This window comes from Lepidochelys kempii, chromosome 3 (assembly GCF_965140285.1).
Source record: "Lepidochelys kempii isolate rLepKem1 chromosome 3, rLepKem1.hap1, whole genome shotgun sequence".
In the NCBI taxonomy this organism is placed as follows: domain Eukaryota; kingdom Metazoa; phylum Chordata; order Testudines; family Cheloniidae; genus Lepidochelys; species Lepidochelys kempii.
Genome location: NC_136382.1, coordinates 16,766,909 through 16,780,346, shown reverse-complemented (window position 1 = coordinate 16,780,346; position 13,438 = coordinate 16,766,909). Strand labels below are relative to the sequence as shown.

Here is a 13,438-nt window from a genome sequence, read left to right as displayed (position 1 = left end):
GTTTCCTGCGAATTACATCTCCTATCATGCAAAGCTCCAAGTGGCCCCATTCAGATCATGGTGCAATCTTGCCAACACTCATGATTTTATCATGAATCTCAGGCTCTTTAGTGACAGATTTTAGAGGGGTAGCCATGTTAGTCTGTATCAGTAAAAACAACAAGGACTTCTTGTGGCACCTTAGAGACTAACACATTTATTTGAGCATGAAGCGGGTTATATCCCATGAGAGCTTATGCCCAAATAAATTTGCTAGTCTCTAAGGTGCCACAAGGACTCTTCATTCTTTTTAGGCTATTTAGTGTTTTTCTTATAGTTCCAACTTCTTGCAGCAGGTAGATTATGTGGTAATGTCAGCTTTCATTACAAAAAGTAAATTTGTAGTCCTTGTGGTTACAGAGGAAAGCTTGAAAATGAGACCAGAGTGTGCCCTAAATGCTCAAAAAACCCAGAAGGCAAACAAGAAGAACCCAATGTTTATCTATAAATATATCAGCGGGATAAATACCGGAGAGGGAGAGGAATTATTTAAGCTCAGTACCAATGTGGACACGAACAAATGGATATAAACTGGCCATCGGGAAGTTTAGACTTGAAATTAGACAAACATTTCTAACCATCAGAGGAGTGAAGTTCTGGAATAGCCTTCCAAGGGAAGCAGTGGGGGCAAAAGACCTATCTGGCTTTAAGATTAAACTCAATAAGTTTATGGAGGAGATGGTATGATGGGATAACATGATTTTGGCAATTAACTGATCTTTAAATATTCATGGTAAATAGGCCCAATGGCCTGTGATGGGATGTTAGATGGGGCGGGATCTGAGTTACTACAGAAAATTCTTTCTTTGGTATCTGGCTGGTGAATCTTGCCATATGCTTAGGATTCACCTGATCGCCACATTTGGGGTCGGGAAGGAATTTTCCTCCAGGGCAGATTGGAAGAGACCCTGGAGGTTTTTCGCCTTCCTCTGTAGCATGGGCACGGGTCACTTGCTGGAGGATTCTCTGCTCCTTGAAGTCTTTAAACCACGACTTGAGGACTTCAGTAGTTCAGACATAGGTGAGAGGTTTTTCGCAGGAGTGGGTGGGTGAGATTCTGTGGCCTGCGTTGTGCAGGAGGTCAGACTAGATGATCATAATGGTCCCTTCTGACCTAAATATCTATGAATCTATGAATCTTTTTCAATTTCATGATTTGTAAGCCAATCTCATCTCCAGATCCAGAATAACCCCAAAGTTTGGAAATGTTCAGATCCAGGGTGTGGTTCAATCCCTTATGAAAACAGGAGCTATTTGAGATATATGGAGCTATATCTAAGGGCTTGTCTATGTGGGACATTACTGTACTGCAAGCCAAGGTGTAAATCTACGGTGTGCCAGCTTGCCCTACTTCTCATGTGTATACTGCTACAGCACACTACAAACCCTGGAGGACACGTTGACTTACTATGCTTTACACGTCGTAGTAGCCAAAGTGCATCTCAGTGCACTGTAGCAGTGTCCACACAAGACATTGCTATACAGCAAGCTAATGTGCGGTAGCTTCACACCCAAGCTTGCTATGCGGAAACATCCCATGTAGACAATCCATAGGTCTGAATTTCAAACATTCCAAAGGTTCAGATGTGTCTGGATCCAGAGTTCTGTTTGGGGCAGACCTCACTTTGAAAGAATTTGATTGTGAATATTTTCTTGTTCAAAGTAGTTTTGTTTTCTTGCTGCAGGCATTGCTACCATCACATTAAAATTATCAGTCAGACTTGGTGTAGTTTTCCAGGATGCTCTCAAGAATTCCTCTTCTGAACTGTATAAGACATACGAACAAGACTTGGAGAATGCAGTACGTCTTTGGCTTTTAAAAACAATCTAATTTGCAGAACCATTGTCTATACAATCTGTGGGCTGTTCATGTCCAAATGAGTGTGGGTTGCTTGTGGGATGAGTGATGGGAACATCTTTCGTAGGTAGGTGGGAAAGAAGGAAGACACTACTGCACTGGTTGATGCTAAGGGAGTTCACAACAAATCTGTAAGATGTACAAAAGACCAGCAATCAGGGAACATACTCTGGCTTTGGTCAGACATAATAATAGTGAAACCTAGCTCTTATCCGACCCTTTTCATCTGTAGATCTCAGAGCACTTCACAAAGGAGGTCAGAGTCATTATGACCATTTTACAGATAGGGAAAGTGAAGCATAGAGAGATGAGGCGTCTTGGCCAAAGTCACACTGAAGCAGAGCTAGGAATAGAAATTAGGTCTCCTGAAACCTAGTCCAGTGTTCTATCAGCTAAGCCACTCTATCTGCCCTTGACATATGCATGGTGACTGGTAATGGATGACAGCGCCTTTCACATTTGATGTATTCTGCTGGTTTGGATGATCCCTAGCTTGGTCCAGTGGCAGAGACGAGGGCCAAGTCCCAATGTCCCAATCCAGAATAACACAAAGTTTGAAAGAGTTCAGAGCCAGGGCTTTCTTCCAACCCCTTATGAAGACAAAGGCCATTTGAAACATTCAGCTCCAAATCCGCATTTGCATTTCAAACAGCCCAATGGTTTGGGTGTGTTTGGATCCAGAGTTTTATTTGGTGCAGGGACTGAATGTTGTTTAGTGGCTTATAGAAGTCAGTTAATGGTCTCTCATCGGGGAGGCCCATGTCTCCACCTCTGTGCTGCTAGTTTTAGGCATGGCAGCATGGGTAAAGCTCATAGGCACCGACTCTGTGGGTGCTCTGGGGCTGGAGCACCCATGGAAAAAAACAGTGGGTGCTCAGCACACACCAGCAGTCCCCCGATCAGCTCCTCCCTCCAGTGCCTCCCACCCACCAGCGGCCCTGCTGATCAGCACTCCCCCCTCCCTCCCAGTGCCTCTCGCCCGCTGCTGTCAGCTGTTCAGTGGCATGCAGGAGGCGCTGGGGGGAGAAGGAGGCGTGAGAGTGGGGCGCTCTCAGGGGAGGGGACGGAATGGGGCAAAGCAGGGCTGGGAAGAGGTGGGGCCAGGTGGGGGCTTGTGGGAAGGGGTGGAGTGCAGGGGCTGGGGCAGTGCGGGGGGTTGAGAACCCCCCACCCCTCCCCCTCCCCGCAGCTTAGAAAGACAGCACTTCTGGTAAAGCTAGCAGGTGTGCCTACCAAAGCTGCAGTCATGTCTCGGATTGCCGTGTAGAAATATCCGAAGTCAGCACTGAGCCAGTGCCCCGGCATGGTGCGAGGAAACACTGCACAGCCAGAGGTGCCACCTTCCAGAAGAGAGATAAAATGGAGGTCCCAGTGAATGAAAGGTCTAATGAAACTTTTCACAAGAGTAGAACTATTAATTCGAGTCAAATTCCAGTCTGGGCAGGTACCTTCAGCCTACCTACAATGGTGGCCGACAGTTTCAGTTGGAGAAGTTGCTCTTCCCTTCTCCTCCTGAAAAGCTTGGTATAGTGTTGCTGGTGCCAAGTGATGGCATTTAATAGAATGTCAAATTATTCGTATAGGGCCAGGAAGCACGGCCCAGTGATTAGGGCGCTATCCTGAACCGGGCTTCAAGTCCCTGCTCTTCCACAGACTGCCTGTGTGACCTTGGGCAAGTCACTTAGCACCTGATTTTTTAAAGGTATTTAGGCTCCTAAAAATGCAGCTAGGCACCTGGTGTGATTTTCAGAAGCACTTAGGTGCCCAATTCCCATTGAAATCAGTGCTTTTGGAAAGACCATTAGGCACCTATCTGCACCTTGAGGAACCTAAATACCTGTAAAGGTCTGGCCTTTAGCTTCTCTGTGCCTCAGTTTCCTGTCTGTCCAATGGAGATAATAGCCCTTGCTACCTCCTGGGGTTGCTCTGAGGATAAATACATTAAAGACTCTGATACGACAGTAATGCAGGCCGCATAAACACATAAGGCAGATAGAGAAGGCCAGTTCCTGCTCCCATTGGGAATCTATGGCAAAATTCCTATCGACTTCATTTATGCAGATCTACAGTAAAGTGGTTATAGGGATCTTTCAGGATAACGGGGACTAAAAATGTCAGATTATTTGTCCTCATGCTAATCTCCATCACAGAGTGTAAGTGAAAAGAGTCTCGGGCCCACTGTGTCAGAGCTTATATTCCGCGTTCCTATTTGCTGAAATCAAGCCCGCTCTTCAGTTACCAACAAATGACTTCCAGCAAAAATGTCCAGAGGGTTCACATGGCACAATATATTTCTTCCTTTTCAGTTTACAGCTAGCTACAGATCTTTGCCTGGCTTCGTATCAGCAAGAGTCACCAGTTTCAGGTAAGGAAACCGCCTTTGGGTTGTTTTTCTTTTTCAGAAGATGTGAGCCCTTCTTTCTTCTTGTTGTTTTTCCCCCTTTCAGGAGACACAAAACGAGGCATAGGAATGAGATGGCCCACAGTTACTGTGGTTGGAATCCATACACAGCATTGGGATAATAGTATGACAGGCCCACTAAAACACAAACAAATGGAATTCCCCTAAATGAGTGTGAATATGAAGCATGTGGGTGAAATTCATCCCTGTGCGTATGTCTGTGCAGCACTTTTAGCTCTCAAAATAGGGCCAAATTCATCCATACAGTGCCAGGTATTAGTACATTCTTGAATCAAAACTCTTTTTTAAATTCTTGGCTCTGTTTAGGGCTGGAAGTGTTACTGTGGACTATGAGATCAAAGCTGCCCCAGCAACAGTCTCCCAAATCAAAAGTGCCAGCAGAAACATTCAACACTCGCTAGATGCATCATATATGTTAATCCCTGATTCATTAGAAATAACAGGTAAGATTTAAGCTCTATTATGCATGCTATGAATTTGCTTTAAAGTTTGTGAACAATCGTTTGTAATACAAACAATAACAGTAACAACCATTTGTAGAGCTGCCTAACACTACTGAACACTTGAGACCAGACTTTCAAAACAGCTCAGCTCCCATGGAGGAAATGAACGAGCCAGTTGTCCTACATTGTGCTGCACCGCATCTCCTATTGACAACAAGAACCCTGTCACCACAGCAATGAAGCCCAAGCTAGCCTCTCCCAGAGAGATAAATTGAACATTGTATTGTTCATTGCAAGGGATCAATGAGGCAAGACGTTACAAACCAAGGCCCATCGGAATTGAGGCTGCTCAACATCTCAGGCCCCAAGCACCTGTCCACTCTTTGCACATTGCAAATCTCACAGCTCCTGTAATGAGAGCTGAGGTTTGCACTAGTGTTCTTGGCTAGAATTTCCACTCTGCTATTGGGCAGCGTGTTATGCACCAGTCATCGGCATAGCTGATGCCCTGCACCCCAGAGGTGGCTGCATATCATTGACACCGAATGTGTATAATTTGTGAAATGCTTTGAGATGGGAGGCACTAGGTAAATGTCAGCTGAAGTAATAAAATAAATAAATAAATACTACTACAGGTTTCTCTTTGCCTTTCCAGGTCAAACCAACATCTCTGTGTCCCCTGAGGACATTTTCCAGGGGGATACAGTAATAATGAATTGTAAGACATGGGTGGATACAGGGAACGTGACCTGGTATCATTCTGGACATGAAATCTTGAATAGCATCCGGCATTCAATACGTACAATAACTATAGAAGAAATTACAAAGTCAGTTCTGGAAATTACCAGTGTTACACAGCATGATACTGGTACGATTGTGTCCCTCTTGCAAAATCTGTATATGGAAGTGTATTGTTTGCAATAGGCAAAGGAACAAAGAAGAATGCAATGATTCTATTTATTTAAAACAGAAGGGCAAATGCACCTTTCCCCCCATCATTTTCCTATGACTTTCTTTAATGAATTAGCTTCTGAATGGTGATGCCAGCATAGTGCATTTATTATATTATAATAAAAAGTAACAGCTTAGAGTTCCATAGCAAATTAAATTGTTAATGTTTGGAGACCCCTTTGAAAAGAGGTGATATATTAGAGCTCAGTATTAAGGAGCCAGGTAACATGGACTGGACTGGGAGGTTAGGTCTAGTGGGTGAATAGCTGAATCTATTTTTCATTGCTTTAGGGGATTAAGGCAGAATGAGTTCTCAGCAGTAATATTGTATTTCCTTTACAGGTCCTTATACTTGTGTTTTCATGAGCAGCAGTGCGGACTACACATTGTCATTTAAAGAAACACAAAATATAACAGTAGCTCCAATAAACGTTGTACAATCAGGAGACACTGAAGTTGTATGTGACGGTACCAAAGTAACGCTGAGCTGCTGCGTTGATGGAAATATACAATACTTTACTACTAACTGGAGACCAAATAGAGCAACAAATATTTTGGGTAAGACAGAAAATATTCAGTCTCACATACTATAGGCCAGTTTTTTCCTAAATCTCTCCTCCTAATTTGCAGCTAAAAAGAGGCACATGCAGCTGTTTCATGCACAGAAGGGCCATATCCTCGGGGACTCCCCAGATGCTTAGACCACAAGTCAGTGGGTGCTGTGCCAAGCCAAGATGAAGTTCCCACTTGCATTGTCTTAGTGCCACTGTAGCCATTGCTGTGCACTGTTAGAGCCGCGTGAGGGCTGCTCTAACTTCTGCCACCCCATAACTGCCACAGAGGGCTGGAAACCTATCCCAGGACAGTGCAGCCTGCTGATATCTAGTCATCTTTCAGAAAGTGCATGTCCCCCTTTTCCTGCTTTGTTGACAGCAAGGTGGGTATGAGGTGTAGAAGTCCCTTTATTGGTTGTCCACAACTTCAGGGTCACCCTTATACTGAGAGTACCTTCCATGGGCCATGTACTCAGCTTTGGCAAGCAAACGGTGTGGCACAAAACAGCTGCAGCACAGCTAAAGATTGGGGCCAAAACCCCACATGCAAGTGTGAACTGTCCTGTGCAAAATGAATCATGCTTGATATTAAAGTTCCATTTCAAATGGATTTATAAATAATGAATAGACGTGTATAGCATAAACATGCTACAGACACCAGCAGAACATGGTATAGATTTTTATAAGCACATCAGTAGGTGGTGTTATAAATGGTTGTAAGTCTTAAGCAACCAGTTGCCCTTTTGGACTCTATAACAACCTATAGCAAAGGAGTAACCATTTATTAAAACACCTATTAATCATTTACTAGCCTTTTAGTAACTGTATAGAAATGGAACTTTAATATGAAGTATGACGGCAAACTAAGTAACTGTAAATGCACAAAGGTACATAAGAACATCCATACTGGGTCAGACCAAAGGTCCATCTGACCCAGTATCCTGTCTTCTGACAGTGGCTAATGCCAGGTGCCCCAGAGGGAATGAACAGAACAGTGATCATCAAGTGATCCATTCCCTGTCGCCCATTCCCAGCTTCTGGCAAACAGAGACTAGGGACACCATCCCTGTCCATCCTGCCTAATAGCCACTGATGAACCTATCCTCCATGAACTAAACTAGTTCTTTTTTGAACCCTGTTATAGTCTTGGCCTTCACAACATCCTCTGGCAAGGAGTTCCACCGGTTGACTATGTATTGTATGAAAAATACTTCCTTTTGTTTGTTTTAAACCTGCTGCCTATTAATTTCATTTGGTGACCCCTAGTTCTTGTGTTATGAGAAGGACTAAATAACACTTCCTTATTTACTTTCTCCACACCAGTCATGATTTTATAGACATCTATCATCTCCTCCCTTAGTCGTCTTTTTTCCAAGCTGAAAAGTCCCAGTCTTATTAATCTCTCCTCATATGGCAGATGGTCCATACCCCTACTCATTGTTGGTTGCAATTTTCTGAACCTTTTCCAATTCCAATGTATCTTTTTTGAGATGGGGTGACCACATCTCCATGCACTATTCAAGATGTGGGCATACCATGGATTTATATAGAGGCAATATGATATATTCTGACTTATTATCCATCCCTTTCGTAATGATTCCCAACATTCTGTTAGCTTTTTTGACTGCTGCTGCACATTGAGTGGATGTTTTCAGAGAACTATCCACAGTGATTCCAAGATCTCTTTCTTGAATGGTAACAGCTAATTTAGACCCTGTCATTTTATATGTATAGTTGGGATTATGTTTTCCAAAGTTTTACTTTGCATTTATCAACATGAAATTTCATCTGCCATTTTGTTGCCCAGTCACCCAGTTTTGAGAGATCCTTTTGTAGCTTTTTGCAGTCTGCCTGGGACTTAACTATCTTGAGTAGTTTTGTATCATCTGCAAATTTTGCCACCTCACTGTTTACCCCTTTTTCCAGATCATTTATGAATATGTTGAATAAGACTGGGCCCAGTACAGACCCCAGGGGGAGACCACTATTTACCTCTCTCCATTCTGAAAACTGACCGTTTATTCCTACCCTTTGTTTCCTATCTTTTAACCAGTTCCAAATCCATGAGAGGTCCTTCCCTCTTATCTCATGACTGCTTACTTTGCTTAATAGCCTTTGGTGAGGGACCTTGTCAAAGGCTTTCTGAAAATCTAAATACACTATATCCACTGGATCCCCTTGTCCACATGCTTGTTGACCTCCTCAAAGAATTGCACTTGGACCCAGGGATTTATGCGCTTGTGAATTACTCAGACATACAGAGTGAAATCCTGGCCCACTGAAGTCAATGGGACATTTCGACCATGAGTTTTGCCTGCACAATAGATACGCACTCAGATTCTGTGCATGTGATTTAGACAGGCAGTTTTGGTAAATTTGCCCCATTATGTCTAACCCTCTTCTCTTGACATCCAAAATACAGTTACAGGGTGGCCCTTAAAAATGTTAGTTTCCCCTAAGATAAATAGATGAGTTTAATATTTGCAGTATCTCTTTGTACTTTCCACTGCTTACTGTAAGAAACACCTTGAATCTGCCAATACTGAGAGTATCTGACTCCAAATACTTCTCTCAGGCCTGAATCTGAAACCGTTATTCACAGTGACTTGTCCTCACTCACCCAAACAGTGCTATTGGACTCAGTGGGATTACTCGTGGGAGTATGTGCTGCTCAGCATGAGTAAGGATTGTAGAACTGGGCCAATGGGTGTCTTAGGTAATTGGCAAGTATTAAGAGCCACTTCCATATGGGCACTTTGGCCCAATCCTGAAGTCCTTACGAGGCCACTGTGAGTTTTGCCCAAGTAAAGGCTGAATGTGGACTTCAGGGTGGGTGAGTTTAAAATGTCTCACTGTCAAAACTTGTGCCTACACCTAGGGTTTGTATAGGTAGGACAAGTCCTGTATCTACAGGCTTTACTTGTGGTTGAGGTAGACTGACAGCTCTGGGATTGTTTATTTCAATACAGGAACCATCAGTTTCACTCCAAACTGTGCTGAGTACACTCTCCAAGCCAATCAGTCTCAGTGCCCAAACAAGTCTGACCCTGAGATAACGTACACATGTGATCTGAGCACAGGGCATGGCGCCCTCAGAAGCAAAGCCATCAAAGTGACATATTTACGAGGAGGTAAGGAGCCTTTGCAGAATGCTGATAGAATCTGATTGCACATTGCTGAGTGTAAGTGCCTTGGGCAGGGACTGTATCTCTGTTCTCTCCATACGGCACCCTGCCTACCTATTGGGCCACATGCAAATGACAAATAACAATAATGTGTCATTTATCTTATATTTTTCAGCAAATGTAGAAATATCTTCAAACACAAAAGCTCAAGTTTCTCAGGGACACAGTTTTTCTCTAACATGCACCAGCAAAGTGAGCAATTGCAATAATGTCACCTGGCAAATCCAGTCTCAAATTATAGACTCGGGGCTGTACCTCTGTAACTTGGAATCCCCAAGCAATGTGAGGTCCGTGCTCACAGTGAAGGCTGCCACTCAGGCCTGGAATGGTAAGTGAAGGCGTCACATCACTGTGTGTTTCGGTCAGAATGACAAGATAGGTGACATTACCAATCATTTGAAAATTAGAACTTCACCTAAGTCCCCATCCTGCAAGACACTTAAACACGTGCACAGCTTTGATCACACAAGTGCTCCCATTGAAATCAATGGAACAAGGGCTAGAACTTGGCATCTCCCAGGTGGATGCCTTAACCAGCAGGCTATATTGTCAGTCTCATGGTCTGTCTCCGGCACAATTAATATTTAAGTATTTCATACAAAGTGGAACAGCTTCAAGGAGAGAGATGGAGAGAACCAACCCCAGAGGTTAGGATGCTCAACTGAGAGGTAGGAGACCTGGGTCCAAGTTCCTCCTCCAAAGCAGGCAGAGTGGGGATTAGAATCTGTCTTTCACATCCTTCATGAGTACTCCAGCTATTGCATATAAAGGGAGCACCATCAGCTCCTTCTCCAGCTGTGTTTTGAGCAGTGCACAATCCAGTAGGCATCTACTAACCTGGCTGTTGTGCTTGAGTGTTTGCAGGGATGCTCCTGATCTGGGTCGTTGTTTTACCTTTCCTGCTCGGTGTCTTTAGCAATCCTTTTTGATCTATCTCCATAGCAAGTAAGCCTCCATAAACAACCACACAGAGACATATACCATATTCATAAAAATGTCATGCAGCTATTTTACCATTCATCACATCACAGTCTGCATTCCGTGGCTTTCAACTGAGGCCTAGTTTTGTTTCATTGCTTTCAGGCACCTACACTTGCACGTTCTTTCAGAAGTTTTTGTCAAGTTCTGCTAGTACAACAGTTGAGATTGTTCCTCTGCCTCTGAGCCAGAATATTGTACGGGATCCCATTCAAGGATTTATCCAATGCAATGTACCTCAGATCCTAAAGTGCTGCATAGATGGAATGGAAAACTATGTTGTTATGTTCACAGTCCGACAAATGGAATTTAAGGGTGGTAAGGAAGTTGACACTTTACTCTGAAAATAGTATTGAATGTGTGGATAATTGTGGACATCCCCCCTTAAGATTCATTTCTTCTATGATGCCCACAATTAGTGAGCAAATAATTATAAGTATTTTTTTAAAATGTGCAGTCTCATTACTGTAATCTGGCCTCTTCTTATCCTTGTGCTTTGTTCCCCTTAATCATTACATCATGTCTAATTTGGGATTGTCACCATTTTGAACCCAAGATTTCTCTGTTCATGCCATAGTACAGGTCGCACACTCTCATAATTTAGTCTGAAAAGGTCTGACCCTGATTCTATTGGAGTTAATGGAAGTTTTGCCATTTACTTCCATGAGTGTAGGATCAAATCAAAAATGTGGTTATGTTAAAGTCCTACAGCAGGAATCGGCAACCTTTGGCACGCAGCTCATCAGGGTAATCCGCTGGTGGGCCACGAGACATTTTGTTTACATAGACTGTCCACAGGCCCTGCCCCCCGCCGCAGCTCCCAGTGGTCGCAGTTCACCGTTCCTGGCCAATGGGAGCTGCGGGAAGTGGCGGGCCACAGGGATTCTGCCTTTACTCTGTACCAGTGACTTTCATATCAGGTTTCATCAGTTTGCCAACATTTTCTAGCCATTTATTTTATTTTACATTCAAAATTTAGGATCATATTTTTCATGTGGGTCCATGTAACTGGATGCATAGCTATGATTCAGGTTGATATGATAGCCATCCCCAAGCATTTAAAATGCATAAACTCCAAGGAAAGAGACATCGTTAAGGGTGGCTCAAGTGTGTAGGGGTAATAGCCATGAAACTAAGCAAAAGCATATTTAAGATGAGTAAGAGGAAACATTTCCTGTTAGTAATGTCTACTAGACGATGGAACAGCCTCTCAAAGCTAGTGGTGAAAACTCCGCAAACCAAACCAAATGGGACAAAACTTTCAAGAATACAATGTAAGGAACTATCCCATATTCACCAAGCATATGGACGAAAGGACTTTTCCAGTGTAAATGTCTGTGGTTCTAGGTCTTTGAATTTAGTGCAGTTATACATTCTACCAATTATTTAGCACATTGTGTACAGTCGAAGTTCCCGAGTGGCTCAAAAAATTAACAAATATCATGAGATTAGAAAAGAGAGAGGAATAACCATCTAATTATGCAGATACAGAGCATCCTGTTTGCATCAGTCAGCAATTGCCATGAATTTGTACTCTGCTTGTAGCTAAAATAAGCAAGAACAGAAATGTAATAAAGTCAAAGGTTTAATTAATTTGACTAAAAATATTCCCAGAAATTACATACACCCTCAGCAATTCAGCTAAACAGTTATTGGAGACTGACATTTAGATTAATTTAGCATCGCTGTGGATAGGCTCTGAGGGGAATTGCATCTAACCTTCCTTGACTAGAAGACTGCTAAAGGATACAATGTGCTGGCCTGAGGTTTCTGGGAGGGCATGTAAAGCAGGAGGAGACTGTGGGTGGGGGATCATTAGGCTTGTGAGTAGGATGCAGAGAACAACACAGGAGAGGTTACTGTTGAAGACCCTTGGGATGACTGAAAGATAAACTGAGAACAGTGCAGAACCTGAGAGTCACCAGATGAAGAGTTAAAAATCCTAACCTAAACTGAAAGGCTTCAGCAGAAGCAGGGAGAGCAGAAATGAAAGAGGTGCACTAAAGTGGCTACCCCTGCCACTGTTGCTGCACCATAAAGGACTTTGGGGGAAAGTTGCTCTCATAGTGGAAGCCCAGAAGGATGCTTAAACTATATGTCTCAGTCTGTAAACAGAAGAGACAGCATAAGAAGGTAGCAAGGAATGAGCATAAGCAGCAGAAGATCATGAGCTCCAACAGTAGGAGACAATCCTTAGAAGGGCTGAGAGAGCTGTTCTTTAAGAGGCTGAGAAAGGAGGTTTTCACAAGCACTTCCTGTTCTACTCTAGCTACAGAACCAAACTATTGCATTCACGGGAAGTGGGTGAACCTGCCCCCCCTTCAGGGAGGCTAGTCCCCAGGCCCTGCCCTTTCTGCCCGAAGCCCCACCTGCCAGAGCCCTGACCACACACGTGCCTCCACCCCCACATGGGGCTGGAGGAGCCCCAGCTGGCCCAACCCCCGGGCTGGCCCGAGCCATCTCTGGCCACCACAGCCCTTGGCCACCAGCCTGATCCCCGAGCTCCAGGCCACCAACTGGAACTGAACCCCCGCCAGCTTCAGGGGAGAGGGGGAAGTGAGATCAGGGTCTCGGGATGGAGCATGGGTGGGGCCATGGCCTGGGTTAGGGGAGGCTTAGCCTCCACTGGCCTTCAATACCTGCTGCCCATGATTACATTAACACACCTAAAATCTTTCTTTGTAGTGAGAAAAACACAAGGAAACCAAGTGTGCTACACATACAATTACACAGAAAGGTGCAACCCGCCGTCAGATGTCGTAGCATATTGTACCTTTGTCAACCGCATTCAAGATAAGGTCGAAAGTTTACCTATGAACCTAAGTATTATACCAGGTAAGAAGAAATCTTGGTAATTATATACAGCAATTGCATGTATAATCCTGACGTATTTGCCAAATCAAAGGACATGTATTGTATCAGTGAGGTTGCTTAAATGCAGCAGCATGTGCTTTGGTTAAATCTGGTTGGTAATTTTCTATCTAAATGTTTTTTGATAGAAAATATGG

At 43.7% G+C, this 13,438-nt stretch overlaps 1 protein-coding gene across 4 annotated transcripts in view; it reads left to right on the top strand.

Annotated features, from left to right (window-relative positions):
• ADGRF5 (adhesion G protein-coupled receptor F5) overlaps window positions 1–13,438 on the top strand; it is a 66,777-nt gene that overhangs the window by 30,259 nt on the left and 23,080 nt on the right. For all 4 annotated transcript variants that reach the window (XM_073335808.2, XM_073335806.2, XM_073335805.2 and 1 more), the window contains exons 6-14: window positions 1,725–1,840; window positions 4,204–4,262; window positions 4,626–4,762; window positions 5,418–5,630; window positions 6,056–6,271; window positions 9,237–9,398; window positions 9,568–9,780; window positions 10,536–10,748; window positions 13,116–13,265. In XM_073335808.2, coding sequence (XP_073191909.2) covers window positions 1,725–1,840; window positions 4,204–4,262; window positions 4,626–4,762; window positions 5,418–5,630; window positions 6,056–6,271; window positions 9,237–9,398; window positions 9,568–9,780; window positions 10,536–10,748; window positions 13,116–13,265 — 1,479 coding nt within the window. The remainder of the gene's footprint in view (window positions 1–1,724; window positions 1,841–4,203; window positions 4,263–4,625; window positions 4,763–5,417; window positions 5,631–6,055; window positions 6,272–9,236; window positions 9,399–9,567; window positions 9,781–10,535; window positions 10,749–13,115; window positions 13,266–13,438) is intronic.